At 46.7% G+C, this 15,647-nt stretch overlaps 1 protein-coding gene across 10 annotated transcripts in view; it reads right to left on the reverse strand.

Annotated features, from left to right (window-relative positions):
* Window positions 1–15,647, reverse strand: part of EYA1 (EYA transcriptional coactivator and phosphatase 1) — a 125,687-nt gene that overhangs the window by 7,825 nt on the left and 102,215 nt on the right. For all 10 annotated transcript variants that reach the window (XM_063923901.1, XM_063923907.1, XM_063923904.1 and 7 more), the window contains 3 exons: window positions 12,983–13,041; window positions 4,596–4,756; window positions 3,113–3,227 (listed from right to left, as the gene is read on the reverse strand). In XM_063923901.1, coding sequence (XP_063779971.1) covers window positions 3,113–3,227; window positions 4,596–4,756; window positions 12,983–13,041 — 335 coding nt within the window. The remainder of the gene's footprint in view (window positions 1–3,112; window positions 3,228–4,595; window positions 4,757–12,982; window positions 13,042–15,647) is intronic.

Here is a 15,647-nt window from a genome sequence, read left to right on the forward strand (position 1 = left end):
TGTGCACTGCAGTGGGGGCAGATATAACATGTGCAGAGAGAGTTGGATTTGGGTGGGGTGTGTTCAAACTAGGGAGGCCAATTCCGGGATCGGGATCGGCGGGATCCCGGGATTTGGGCCCAAAAATGCTGGGATTTGAATCCCGGGATTGGAGCCTCCAATCCCGGGATTCACGGGATTAGAGTGCACATGCGCAGTTTTGCCGGACAGCACTGAGCACTATAGCACAGCGCTGCCCGGCTGTCAGCGATGTAGTTACATCAGCTATGGACATACACACACACTGACCACGCTGGCGGCATTTCAAACGTAGCGCCGGCCGCCAGCCAATCAGAGCTGGCAGACCGGCAGCCAATCAGGGAAGCGGCAGCAGCCGCGGCCCCTGATTGGCTGCCGGACTGCCAGTTTTGACTGTCTGGCGGCCAGCGCTACGTTTGAAATGCTGCCAGCGCGGTCAGTGTGTGTGTGTCCATGGCTGGTGCCCGCGGTCCGCCTAAGTAGTAAGTGTTTATCTTATCGCTACCTACACCCACACTCCCTCACTGCTCCAGACATCCTCCCTCTGCTCGCTACTCCCACCGGCACCTTCCCTTCCTGTACCTTACATGCTCACTACACACCCACCCTCCCACTGCTCCCTACACCCACTCTCCCGCTGCTCCCTACACCCACCCACCCGCTACTCCCTACACCCACTCTCCCGCTGCTCCCTACACCCACTCTCCCGCTGCTCCCTACACCCACCCTCCCGCTGCTCCCTACACCCACTCTCCCGCTGCTCCCTACACCCACCCTCCCGCTGCTCCCTACACCCACTCTCCCGCTGCTCCCTACACCCACCCTCCCGCTGCTCCCTACACCCACTCTCCCGCTGCTCCCTACACCCACCCTCCCGCTGCTCCCTACACCCACTCTCCCGCTGCTCCCTACACCCACCCTCCCGCTGCTCCCTACACCCACTCTCCCGCTGCTCCCTACACCCACCCTCCCGCTGCTCCCTACACCCACTCTCCCGCTGCTCCCTACACCCACCCTCCCTTCCTGTTCCTTACATGCTCCCTACACCCATCCTTCCTTGCTCCCTACATCCACCCTGCCTTGCTGCCCTCCACATATACTTTCCCTGCTCCCTACACTGATCCCTACTGCAATCCCGGGATCCCGGGAATCCCGGGATTGAGCATTTTTCAATCCCGAATCCCTGGATTGAAAAAATGCCCCGGGATTGGCCTCCCTAGTTCAAACTGAAATCTAAATTGCAGTGTAAAAATAAAGTAGCCAGTATTTACCCTGCACAGAAACAAAATAACCCACCCAAATCTAACTCTCTCTGCAAATGTTGTATCTGCCACACCTGCAGTGCACATGGTTTTGTCCATTAGCTAAAAAATTTGTTGCTGCGAACAGATCTGAATTAGGCCCATTGTTGCAGATGTATTAACCTGGAGAAGGCATAAGGAAGCGATAAACCAGTGATAAGTGCAAGGCGATAAATGCAGCAGCCAGTCAGCTCCAAACTGTCAATTTGCATATTGGAGATGATTGGCTGGTTCATTTATCACCTTGCACTTATCCAGAGGCGTATCTAGGGTAGGGCGAGTGGGGCACGTGCCCTGGGCGCCTTGGCTGGCCCAGGAGAGGGGGGCGCCACCGGCGTCCAGGGCATCATGCCCCACTCGCCCCCGTCAACCCTAAATGTGAGGGGAGGAGAGCGCAGCGTCTCTCCCTCCCTTCACCGCCGCTGCCAGCACTAGCAGCGCTGCCAGCAGCGCTGCTGTGTCCGGTCTCAAGCGTTAGCCAATCAGAGCTTGCGGACCGGCTCCTGATAGGCTGCCGGTCCACGAGCTCTGATTGGCTAGCGAACCGGCGCCAGACAGCCGCCGGAGACCTGGAGCGGTGAGGGGAAGGAGAGGCGCTGCGCTGCGCTCTCCTCCCCTCACATAGCAACAAGCGGCCGGTAAGTGACGGGGGGTCCGGCGGCACGGGGGGTGGGGTCCGGCGGCACGGGGGGGGGGGGGGTTCGGCGGCACAGTGGGGCATGTATCTGGCACCAAGTGGGGCCTGGCACTGTGGGGCATGTATCTGGCACTGTGGGGCATGTAACTGGCACTGTGGGGCAATGTATCTGGCACTGTGAGGCAATGTAACTGGCACTGTGGGGCAATTTATCTGGCACTATGGGGCAATGTAACTGGCACAGTGGGGCAATGTATCTGGCACTGTGGGGCATGTAACTGGCACCAAATGGGGCATGTAACTTGCACTGAGTGGGGCCTGGCACTGTGGGGCATGTATCTGGCACTGTTGGGCATGTAACTGGCACTGTGGGGCAATGTATCTGGCACTGTGGGGCAATGTATCTGGCACTGTGGGGCAATGTATCTGGCACTGTGGGGCAATGTAACTGGCACTGTGGAGCAATGTATCTGGCACTGTGGGGCATGTAACTGGCACTGTGGAGCAATGTATCTGGCACTGTAGGGCATGTAACTGGCACTGTGGGGCATGTATCTGGCACTGTTGGGCATGTAACTAGCACTGTGGGGCAATGTATCTGGCACTGTGAGGCATGTAACTGGCACTGTGGGGCATGTATCTGGCACTGTGGGGCATGTATCTGGCACTGTGGGGCAATGTATCTGGCACTGTGGGGCAATGTATCTGGCACTGTGGGGCATGTATCCGGCACTGTGGGGCATGTATCCGGCACTGTGGGGCAATGTAACTGGCACTGTGGGGCATGTAACTGGCACTGTGGGGCAATGTAACTGGCACTGTGGGGCATGTATCCGGCACTGTGGGGCAATGTAACGGGCACTGTGGGCCATTTTCAGTGGCCACACCCCTTCTGGAGCGTGGTCACACCCCTTCTGGGGTGTGGCCACACCTATTTTTCACCACGCGCGCCTGCGGCGCGCGCACATGCTTCTTTTTGTGTGTGGGTTTTTTGTTTTTTTTGGGGGGGGGGGCGGCGCCATTTTCCATTTTGCCCTGGGCTCCGAAAACCCTAGTTACGCCTCTGCACTTATCACTGGTTAATCACTTCCTTATGCCTTTTCCAGGTTAATACATCTGCCCCAGTGTTCTCTATTGCAGATGAAAGGAATATTACCTAGAGTGAATTAGTGTCAGGGCTTTCAGTGCAAGCGTTAACCAGGAGTCTGTAAGGGCTTCAATCTCAGCTCTCAGCTGCAGCCAGGCTTCCCTCTTTGCAGGGCCAAGCAGACCTGTGGTACACAAATAATACATTCTAAACATCATTACAGGTGCTTTGCCTGCCTCTTAATTTTCATGTGCAACAAATGTAAGATCCACCACATCCTCATCTATTATTTTTCATAATCTACCTCAGAAGCACAATTCATTAATGAAAATAGATCATACCATTTGACTTATTTATTCTGAATCCACAAATAGTTACTAAACAAATTAGGTTGTAGCTCTAGCTATGGTCACTGGCATATCTAGTGTGTGGTGCACATGGGCCCCTGGGTTCAGGAGGCCCACACACTGCACCCATATAATTATTCTTACTGACCTTTCCACCATCTCCATTGTTCCATTTTGGCCGGGCCCTAATGCTTCAGAGCAGCAGAAATCACTGGGAAAATAACGCCGTGGCCATTTTCTCAGTGACTGTGCATGCACAGTAGAGAAATCCCTGGGAACAAGGCATGGCATCATGTTCCCAGAGGCATGCTCGTGTGCAGTAGACAAAGCCTGAGTCTGCTGCTCAGCCAGAGAAGAGGAGGACCAAACAGCCTGCACACAGGTTCTCTCCTGTCTTAAACTGCCCCCTGGCTATGGATCTTCTATGCTGCCTTGCAACATGGTCATTCCTTTTCCCAGTGGAAAAAAAGTCCTCTAAAGGGCCCATCAGTATAGTCAAAATTTGGCTTATCCAGACAAAAATAGGTAATTGATGTGACTTTTAATCTCTGTAGTTTATTATATGTGCATATCTATAATGGGTGCAGAGTGTACTTTGCACAAGGGCCCACAGGGCACACCCTGCTTCTATAGACTATACTTACCTCCCCTGTTGAACCCTGCAAGAAACACCAGGAAAATGGTGCTGCTCAATGGTGGCTCCAGAGATGGGGCTGTAGCTGTCCAAAATTCAAATAGGAGACTACAACTGCCACCAAAAATCATCGCTGGCTGGGACTCGTTGGCAGTAGGTGTGGCTCCGCTATTTGAATTTTGGACTGTGCTGCAGCCCCACCTCTGGTGCTGGTACCATGTTACCGGAGATCTGTGCATACGCAGTGGACTCTGTCAAAGTACCAGAGCCTACTTGGCAAATGTGTCCCCAAGAGAGAGGAAAGCCCCCAACAAAGAAAGCACACGGGCCGAGTCCCTTCCTCTAAAAAACTTACTCTGCTTTATAAAATATAATTTTTAAGAAAAATATTTATATTTCAAAAACAAATTAGTCAAGATCAGCAAACATATAATGATTTTTGACTATAGACAGAGGTTCACCTAGACATGACATGATTGCATGTAATCGCTCATCAGCAAAGTGTCCCTTTAAATGATACTAACATGTTGACAGTTATATACACTATTTTGTATGCTGCATATATACTTGCCTCCAACATTATTTTTATAGGTATTGTAGATTTCTTTTACTCTTCTATAACGAAAAGCCAGTTTTCTCATCCAGTCTACACCTCCACGGACCCCCGTTGCTAGACACAGGTTCGCACTGGTTGCTGCAGCCGGAAAGCCATCTGTCCCAAAGTTATAGGTGCTATATTAGTGAAAAAATAAGCCCATTAAATATACAGTAAGAAGCTGTGCATTGTGATATAATTTATTAGCGTGTAATAGTAGAACTAGAGAAAACCAATACAGTTTTTTAAAAACAAACCATAAAAATATGGACAATGACTTGGAAATCTCCTGCAGCTGTTCTGGCAAAGTCTGATATATTTTTCATGGATTTGCAAATAGTTTTTAGTTGAATGAGACATACAGGTATCCACACGAATAAAACAGCTATGAGGAATCCAATAACTGCCTAACTTTTAATGCCTGAGTACATGTAATTTAATATTTAAAACAACTTTAATGAGGGTTCCACTATGACTTGTCCTGTGTGGATACAGTTTTTTCACAAAAGCTTAATTATTATTTGTTTATTACAGAGGCTAAATATGGAGCAGCCACTTTTCCTCCTCAGTATTTATTATTTATTACAATTTATTTATATATTGTATAAATGGCTTGTTCATATTTGCAATACAAAACAATGTTACACTGTAGTAAAGCAAAAAAAAAAATTATTGTGATATCCGATATATAATTATATTAGTGATGAGCGGGTTCGGTTCCTCGGAATCCGAACCCCCCCGAACTTCACCCATTTTACACGGGTCCGAGGCATACTCGGATACTCCAGTATTGCTCGGTTAACCCAAGCGCGCCCGAACGTCATCATCCCGCTCGGATTCTCGCGAGATTCGGATTCTATATAAGGAGCCGCGCGTCGCCGCCATTTTTCACTCGTGCATTGGAAATGATAGTGAGAGGACGTGGCTGGCGTCCTCTCACTTTGTTTCTGAACTTTCAGGGGGCTGCAAATATCTTTATTCTGTGGACCAGCAGTATTATAGAAGGAGTACAGTGCAGAGTTTTGCTGACCAGTGACCACCAGTATTATACGTTTCTCTGCCTGAAAAACGCTCCATATCTGTGCTCAGTGTGCTGCATATATCTGTGCTCACACTGCTTTATTGTGGGGACTGGGGACCAGCAGTATTATAGGAGGAGTACAGTGCACAGTTTTGCTGACCAGTGACCACCAGTATTATACGTTTCTCTGCCTGAAAAACGCTCCATATCTGTGCTCAGTGTGCTGCATATATCTGTGCTCACACTGCTTTATTGTGGGGACTGGGGACCAGCAGTATTATATAGGAGGAGTACAGTGCAGAGTTTTGCTGACCAGTGACCACCAGTATTATACGTTCTCTGCCTGAAAAACGCTCCATATCTGTGCTGCATTGTAGTATATAGTAGGAGTACAGTGCATAATTTTGCTGTCCACCAGTATATAATATATAGGAGTACGGTACAGAAGGCCACAGCTCTACCTACCTCTGTGTCGTCAAGTATACTATCCATCCATACCTGTGGTGCATTTCAGTTTTGCACAGTTTGCTGACCACCAGTATATAATATATAGCAGTACGGTACAGTAGGCCACTGCTCTACCTACCTCTGTGTCGTCAAGTATACTATCCATCCATACCTGTGGTGCATTTCAGTTTTGCACAGTTTGCTGACCACCAGTATATAATATATAGCAGTACAGTACAGTAGGCCACTGCTCTACCTACCTCTGTGTCGTCAAGTATACTATCCATCCATACCTGTGGTGCATTTCAGTTTTGCACAGTTTGCTGACCACCAGTATATAATATATAGCAGTACAGTACAGTAGGCCACTGCTCTACCTACCTCTGTGTCGTCAAGTATACTATCCATCCATACCTGTGGTGCATTTCAGTTTTGCACAGTTTGCTGACCACCAGTATATAATATATAGCAGTACGGTACAGTACGCCACTGCTCTACCTACCTCTGTGTCGTCAAGTATACTATCCATCAATACCTGTGGTGCATTTCAGTTGTGTGCAGTATATATAGTAGTAGGCCATTGCTATTGATACTGGCATATAATTCCACACATTAAAAAATGGAGAACAAAAATGTGGACGGTAAAATAGGGAAAGATCAAGATCCACTTCCACCTCGTGCTGAAGCTGCTGCCACTAGTCATGGCCGAGACGATGAAATGCCATCAACGTCGTCTGCCAAGGCCGATGCCCAATGTCATAGTAGAGAGCATGTAAAATCCAAAACACAAAAGTTCAGTAAAATGACCCAAATATCAAAATTGAAAGCGTCTGAGGAGAAGCGTAAACTTGACAATATGCCATTTACGACACGGAGTGACAAGGAACGGCTGAGGCCCTGGCCTATGTTCATGGCTAGTGGTACAGCTTCACATGAGGATGGAAGCACTCATCCTCTCGCTAGAAAAATGAAAAGACTTAAGCTGGCAAAAGCACAGCAAAGAACTGTGCGTTCTTCTAAATCACAAATCCCCAAGGAGAGTCCAATTGTGTCGGCTGCGATGCCTGATTCCCAACACTGGACGGGAAGAGGTGGCGCCTTCCACCATTTGCACGCCCCCTGCAAGTGCTGGAAGGAGCACCCGCAGTCCAGTTCCTGATAGTCAAATTGAAGATGTCACTGTTGAAGTACACCAGGATGAGGATATGGGTGTTGCTGGCACTGAGGAGGAAATTGACAAGGAGGATTCTGATGGTGAGGTGGTTTGTTTAAGTCAGGCACCCGGGGAGACACCTGTTGTCCGTGGGACGAATATGGCCATTGACATGCCTGGTCAAATTACAAAAAAAATCACCTCTTCGGTGTGGAATTATTTTAACACAAATGCGGACAACAGGTGTCAAGCCGTGTGTTGCCTTTGTCAAGCTGTAATAAGTAGGGGTAAGGACGTTAACCACCTCGGAACATCCTCCCTTATACGTCACCTGCAGCGCATTCATCATGTCAGTGACAAGTTCAAAAACTTTGGATGACAGCGGAAGCAGTCCACTAACCACTAAATCCCTTCCTCTTGTAACCAAGCTCCTGCAAACCACACCACCAACTCCCTCAGTGTCAATTTTCTCCTTACACAGGAAAGCCAATAGGTCTGCAGGCCATGTCACTGTCAAGTCTGATGAGTCCTCTCCTGCCTGGGATTCCTCCGATGCATCCTTGAGTGTAACGCCTACTGCTGCTGGCGCTGCTGTTGTTGCTGCTGGGAGTCGATCGTCATCCCAGAGGGGAAGTCGGAAGACCACTTGTACTACTTCCAGTAAGCAACTGACTGTCCAACAGTCCTTTGCGAGGAAGATGAAATATCACAGCAGTCATCCTGCTGCAAAGCGGATAACTCAGGCCTTGGCAGCCTGGGCGATGAGAAACGTGTTTCCGTTATCCACCGTTAATTCACAGGCAACTACAGACTTGATTGAGGTACTGTGTCCCCGGTACCAAATACCATCTAGGTTCCATTTCTCTAGGCAGGCGATACCGAAAATGTACACAGACCTCAGAAAAAGAGTCACCAGTGTCCTAAAAAATGCAGTTGTACCCAATGTCCACTTAACCACGGACATGTGGACAAGTGGAGCAGGGCAGACTCAGGACTATATGACTGTGACAGCCCACTGGGTAGATGGGGTTCACTACGGCTGGCCGGCGGTCGGGCTCCCGGCGACCAGCATCCCGGCGCCGGGAGCCCGACCGCCGGCTTACCGACAGCGTGGCGAGCGCAAATGAGCCCCTTGCGGGCTCGCTGCGCTCGACACGCTACGGGCACGGTGGCGCGCTACGCGCGCCACACTATTTTATTCTCCCTCTATGGGGGTCGTGGACCCCCACGAGGGAAAATAAGTGTCGGTATGCCGGCTGTCGGGCTCCCGGCGCCGGTATACTGAGCGCCGGGAGCCCGACCGCCGGCATACAGAAGACCACCCGGGTAGATGTATTGCCTCCCGCTGCAAAAACAGCAGCGGCGGCACCAGTAGCAGCATCTCGCAAACGCCAACTCGTTCCTAGGCAGGCTACGCTTTGTATCACCGCTTTCCATAAGAGGCACACAGCTGACAACCTCTTACGGAAACTGAGGAACATCTTCGCAGAATGGCTTACCCCAAATGGACTCTACTGGGGATTTGTGACATCAGACAACGCCAGCAATATTGTGCGTGCATTACATCTGGGAAAATTCCAGCACGTCCCATGTTTTGCACATACATTGAATTTGGTGGTGCAGAATTAATTAAAAAACAACAGGGGCGTGCAAGAGATGCTGTCGGTGGCCCGAAGAATTGCGGGCCACTTTCGGCATTCAGCCACCGCATGCCGAAGACTGGAGCACCAGCAAACACTCCTGAACCTGCCCTGCCATCATCTGAAGCAAGAGGTGGTAACGAGGTGGAATTCAACCCTCTATATGCTTCAGAGGATGGAGGAGCAGCAAAAGGCCATTCAAGCCTATACATATGCCCACGATATAGGCAAAGGAGGGGGAATGCACCTAACTCAAGCGCAGTGGAGAATGATTTCAACGTTGTGCAAGGTTCTGCAACCCTTTGAACTTGCCACACGTGAAGTCAGTTCAGACACTGCCAGCCAGAGTCAGGTCATTCCCCTCATCAGGCTTTTGCAGAAGAAGCTAGAGACATTGAAGGATGAGCTAAAACAGAGCGATTCCGCTAGGCATGTGGGACTTGTGGATGGAGCCCTTAATTCGCTTAACCAGGATTCACGGGTGGTCAATCTGCTGAAATCAGAGCACTACATTTTGGCCACCGTGCTCGATCCTAGATTTAAAACCTACCTTGGATCTCTCTTTCCGGCAGACACAAGTCTGCAGAGGTTCAAAGACCTGCTGGTGAGAAAATTGTCAAGTCAAGCGGAACGTGACCCGTCAACAGCTCCTCCTTCACATTCTCCCGCAACGGGGGGTGCAAAGAAAAGGCTAAGAATTCCGAGCCCACCCGCTGGCGGTGATGCAGGGCAGTCTGGAGCGACTGCTGATGCTGACATCTGGTCCGGACTGAAGGACCTGCCGACGATTACTGACATGTCGTCTACTGTCACTGCATATGATTCTCTCACCATTGAAAGAATGGTGGAGGATTATATGAGTGACCGCATCCAAGTAGGCACGTCAGACAGTCCATACGTATACTGGCAGGAAAAAGAGGCAATTTGGAGGCCCTTGCACAAACTGGCTTTATTTTACCTAAGTTGCCCACCCTCCAGTGTGTACTCCGAAAGAGTGTTTAGTGCAGCCGCTCACCTTGTCAGCAATCGGCAGAGCCGGCCCTAGGCATAGGCAAACTAGGCAAATGCCTAGGGCATTTGGTATGCTTAGGGGCACCAGCAACTTCTACTGATTAAAATGATATGCGGCATGCCTATACTCTGTGTGTAACTGAGGCTGTGTCAGCATACGAAATGCTACGTTGCAGTGTATTCCTGGAAATCACTGTAATGTAGCATTTCGTATGCAGTACAGCCGTAGTCGTACACAGAATACAGGCATGTTGCATATCATTTTAATCAGCAAAAGCTGCTTGTGCATCCTAGCCACATAGTAATGCAAATAAGACACATTTTCATAAACAAAAGGCGCCCCAACGTTAGCAGAGCTGCGAGCTGACTCGTGCCAGGCATGTCCTGCAGAACTAGCGGCGGTGCTAGGGGGCACCAGCCAAAATCTTGCCTAGGGCATCATATTGGTTAGGGCCGGCTCTGGCAATCGGCGTACGAGGTTACTTCCAGAAAATGTGGAGAAGATGTTGTTCATCAAAATGAATTATAATCAATTCCTCCGTGGAGACATTCACCAGCAATTGCCTCCAGAAAGTACACAGGGACCCGAGATGGTGGATTCCAGTGGGGACGAATTAATAATCTGTGAGGAGGGGGATGTACACAGTGAAAGGGGTGAGGAATCGGACGATGAGGAGGAGGTGGACAACTTGCCTCTGTAGAGCCAGTTTGTGCAAGGAGAGATTGATTGCTTCTTTTTTGGTGGGGGCCCAAACCAACCAGTCATTTCAGTCACAGTTGTGTGGCAGACCCTGTCACTGAAATGATGGGTTTGTTAAAGTGTGCATGTCCTGTTTATACAACATAAGGGTGGGTGGGAGGGCCCAAGGACAATTCCATCTTGCACCTCTTTTTTCTTTAATTTTTCTTTGCATCATGTGCTGTTTGGGAACTATTTCTTTGAAGTGCCATCCTGCCTGACACTGCAGTGCCACTCCTAGATGGGCCAGGTGTTTGTGTCGGCCACTTGTGTCGCTTAGCTTAGCCATCCAGCGACCTTGGTGCACCTCTTTTTTTCTTTGCATCATGTGCTGTTTGGGGACTATTTTTTGGAAGTGCCATCCTGTCTGACACTGCAGTGTCACTCCTAGATGGGCCAGGTGTTTGTGTCGGCCACTTGGGTCGCTTAGCTTAGTCACACAGCTACCTCATTGCACCTCTTTTTTTCTTTGCATCATGTGCTGTTTGGGGACTATTGTTTTGAAGTGCCATCCTGTCTGACACTGCAGTGCCACTCCTAGATGGGCCAGGTGTTTGTGTCGGCCACTTGGGTCGCTTAGCTTAGTTATCCAGCGACCTCGGTGCAAATTTTGGACTAAAAATAATATTGTGAGGTGTTAGGTGTTCAGAATAGACTGAAAATGAGTGGAAATTATGGTTATTGAGGTTAATAATACTATGGGATCAAAATGACCCCCAAATTCTATGATTTAAGCTGTTTTTGAGGGGTTTTTGTAAAAAAACACCCGAATCCAAAACACACCCGAATCCGACAAAAAAATTTCAGGGAGGTTTTGCCAAAACGCGTCCGAATCCAAAACACGGCCGCGGAACCGAATCCAAAACCAAAACACAAAACCCGAAAAATGTCCGGTGCACATCACTAAATTATATATAGACAACTCTGAGACTCAACTCTTGTACAGTGGACATGCAGAAACAATGATTTTAAATGAATAAAACAGATAAAAAATAACAAAACACATTATATTTAGGTTGTGACCCGGCCCTATGTCTAAAACATAAACACCAATCCGATTATGATCACATTCCCTGTATTTGGTACTTTATACTCTAGATTAAAGACTGTAGGCACAAATACAGGATTCAGTATGATATCCCGATTAACGGGATGCCGGCGGTCAGAATACCAACAGCGGCATCCCAACCATCAGAATCCCGACAGCCCCCCAGAAAGTACCTTAACCCTCCTCTGCCCCCTACCCTAACCCTCCCTTGTCGGTGCCTAACCCTAATCCTCCCTGGTTGTGCCTAACCCTAACCCTCCCTTCCCCACTGCATAAACCTAACCATCCCAGCTTGGTGGCTAACCCTAACCTCCCCATGTAAGTGCCTAGCCCCCCCTCCCCTGTACCTAACCATACTCTTCTAATGCCTAAACTTAGCCTCCCACCCCCACGGCAGTACGCGAGCGTGTCCTGCTGAAAGAATGATCACGATTGGGAACCCGAGCTCCATCGGCCTTTTAATGCCGGCCTTATGCTGTCATTTGGGATTCCGGCGTTTTAACTACATCCCCAAATACAGACATGTGTGAAATGTATTGGGATACATTGATGACATGTACTTCTAGCTGTAGCTTCTAGCTTCTACCCACTTTTTGCTGCTCTTCACTGTCGGATCCCACAGGGGAGGTCCAGAGATCAGGTATGGAAGATGCAGAAACGTGTTTCACTGTATAGTGCATTATCACGTCCCTGACCCACGCGTTTCACTGGAGAAGTGGGCAGGATCCACAAAAGTCTGCTCATTGAAATTTGGAAATGTCAAGCATGCTATGGGCAATACCATCCTTTCCTACTATTTTCCTACTATTTGTGGTACACTCATTGGCGTAGCTACCATAGGTGCAGGGGATTCGGCTGTTATGGGGCCCGAGACTTCCCCTGCACCCAGCTACTGAGCCCCGGCGCTGGCAGCTTTTTACGTTACAAGACGTGTGCTGCGCTGCTGTACTGCAGCCACACTTGCTTACCCGGCTGGCTCCGTCTTTCCTGGGTACTAACTAATGCTTGGAGGAGGCGTGGCTGAGTATGCAGGGACGTCCGACATCCCTGGACCACGGCCACGCCTCCACCCAGCGTCTGTGAAGAGACAGTGGACGGAGCCGGGCCAGCCAGGAGAGCAGATGTGGCGGCAGTATAGCAGCAGCACACTGCGGCCACAAGGGTGAGTAAATGTCCCCTGCTGTGACAAACAGTATACAGTAAAATACAGATGGAAAATACAGTGACATTTTAAAGCATAAAATCACTAGTTTCTTTGACCTAATGCCCATAGAACTTTGATTAATCTTAAAACGTGGACTAACCTTAGGTCTTGTCCATTGTCATCCGAAGATACATCATCAATATGAACCTGGTCACATTCCTAAAAGAGGACAGAATGCCAAAAAACTTTTACTGCCCACCACTTAACACAAATGAGCAGACAGCTAATATCTTCATCTTGAAATGTTATTGCATGACTTTTAAATCTGTAGGTGGCAACCTTGTAAAATATCCACTTTACTTTTAAGTGCCTTTAAAAAAAATTCAGCTGTCATTACATTTTACTAACCTACACATTCTTATTTAAAGCTTATTCTCAATATTTACTAAGCTGCTAAAAACAATTAGCATATGTGCTTTATAAAGGGACTCTTACTCTTTAAGGTTCTTTAAAATGTACTGTTTAAAGCCAACACAGCCAGTACTTTGCTTAACTAAAACCAGACATTTTCAGTAACGTAACATGCTACAAAAATTAAACCCAATGCAAACCGCCAATGAAATTATGACCTCTGATTGCTGTTGAGCCACACACTAACACAGCCCGGGGCCAATGTTTCTGAACAGTGTACACCAAAAAATCTGTTACTAGTTTTCCATTTATTTCAGACTTGTGAGTTTTATTTATTTTGCCTTGGTAAAATAGAAAAAAAAAGTGAAGTGTGTTCAAATTCTCAACATACATATTGTAAAGGAGCAGTTCAAAAGCACTTGAATTTTTTTTTGTTAAATAAGATGGTTTAATGTTATTTGATGAATGGACCCCTAACACAAAAGAGGCTTGTTACTAATAATTTTCTTGCAGAAGTGAGTCAATTGGCATTAGTGCAATTTACTAAAAGGAATTCTAATTAATTTGTACCCGTTGATGACTAAAGTGCACATGATTCAATAGAAGTCCACTAGGTGAGATCATTAAGGAGTTTATTTACAGTTTCTTGAACAAACACTTGGATTACAGTGGACCCTACACTGCACTTTGACAGCCGCCTCGGCTTTAACGATCAAATACTTTTGTGGAATGACTGACAATAACACCTTATGTTGACATTCCGCATACAGGAAACCAAGGAATGCTCAGTAACCAAGAGTAGGAAGAAAGCCAAGAATGGCAATTGAGACACTGAGAAGACTAACAAGATGACTAACCGAATCCTCGTATCACACAATGGCTGAAATAAGACAAGTTTAGTTTATTTAGCTCCTCAAGTGCATCAAAATTATGCATTGGTATTATTTAAAAAAAATCCCAACTCAAAATAACCCCAGTCTTTCTCCCCAAAATCAGACATCAAAAATTCATTGCATAGTAAACAATCAATAGGTAAAAACAAGAAATTAATTGTAAAATAAATTCAGTTGTTCTGCAAGTATTCATTACTCTTCCACATCAACTGTTTTATTTCTCTGTTTACTGCTGTATACAATTGCGTGTTTTGTTTTTTGAATTCTTGCATGTGTTCAGCAAACTGAACAAAAAAAAGTCTTGTGTATTAGGATTACGCTAGAAAATGCTAAATAAAATAATTGATATCAAAGAATGTTTTTTTAATATGCACCCAAGACCAACAAACAAAACCTAAACCAATATAGGATACAGAGAAGATTGCCAAGACTTTTCCAGTAGGTGATTTGTAAACAGTGACAATTTCATAAAATAGTTTTTATTTTTTAACATATATCTGTGCTAAATTCACTTAACGTGTGATTTACAGAGTGTTGTGGAAGTTGTTTTTTTCCCCTGTTACTCCTCAGTGGAATATAAATATTTAATGTGTAGCTGATTTGCCTTCTGTGTACAATAACCATGCCTCCATGACCTGGGTTTTGAATTCCATCCAGAAAACAATGAGTACACAATTTAGTGTTTTCCATAAAGTAGCATAAAATGTGTACAAATATTGAATAACAAAGTACATGTATAAAACACAATTCAAATATTGCTTAATAGATGTTACAAATAGATATTTTGCATTGCCGACGCCTACTGAATATTTTGCCTTTTTTACTTCAGTAGATTTTAGATAGAGGAGGGAGTCTGGAGTCGCAGTAAACTCAAAACAGCTGTTCTGTAACAGAATTAAACAGTGACCCTCCACCTCACTTTTAAAACATCTATTTTCCAGCCACTCTTCTCTCAGCAAGCAGTGAGACCCAAGGAGGAAAAGACTTTGACCCTGTAACCTTCTACTCCTCTCTTGAGGTCAACTGCTCTAGATAAGAAAAAAAGGATTATGAGGCCTCATATAATATTTCTAAAAGTAAAATTAAATTAAATACTAGCAACATAATGGGCAAGAGTTAGTTTTGTGACATCAGTTACTTTTCAAAGCATTTGATAGAATACCTAACAGGTGTTTATTTATTTATTACCAGTTATTTATATAGCGCACACATATTCCGCAGCGCTTTACAGAGAATATTTGACCATTCACATAAGTCCCTGCCCCAGTGGAGCTTACAATCTAGATTCCCTATCATATGTACACACAGACATTCACTAGGGTTAATTTTGTTTGGAGCCAATTAACCTACCAGTATAATTTTGGATTAAAATGGTGTTAAAGTTAAAACAAGAATTCCAGCATTTGTTCGGGTTTATTTAAAGAATGGGCAGTTTTTTTTGTACTGTATAGATTGACGATAGATGGGTTGAGATCACCCATGGAAATTTATACCCACATTTGTACTATTGTATGAATCACA

Source organism: Pseudophryne corroboree, chromosome 5, assembly GCF_028390025.1.
Source record: "Pseudophryne corroboree isolate aPseCor3 chromosome 5, aPseCor3.hap2, whole genome shotgun sequence".
NCBI classification, from domain to species: domain Eukaryota; kingdom Metazoa; phylum Chordata; class Amphibia; order Anura; family Myobatrachidae; genus Pseudophryne; species Pseudophryne corroboree.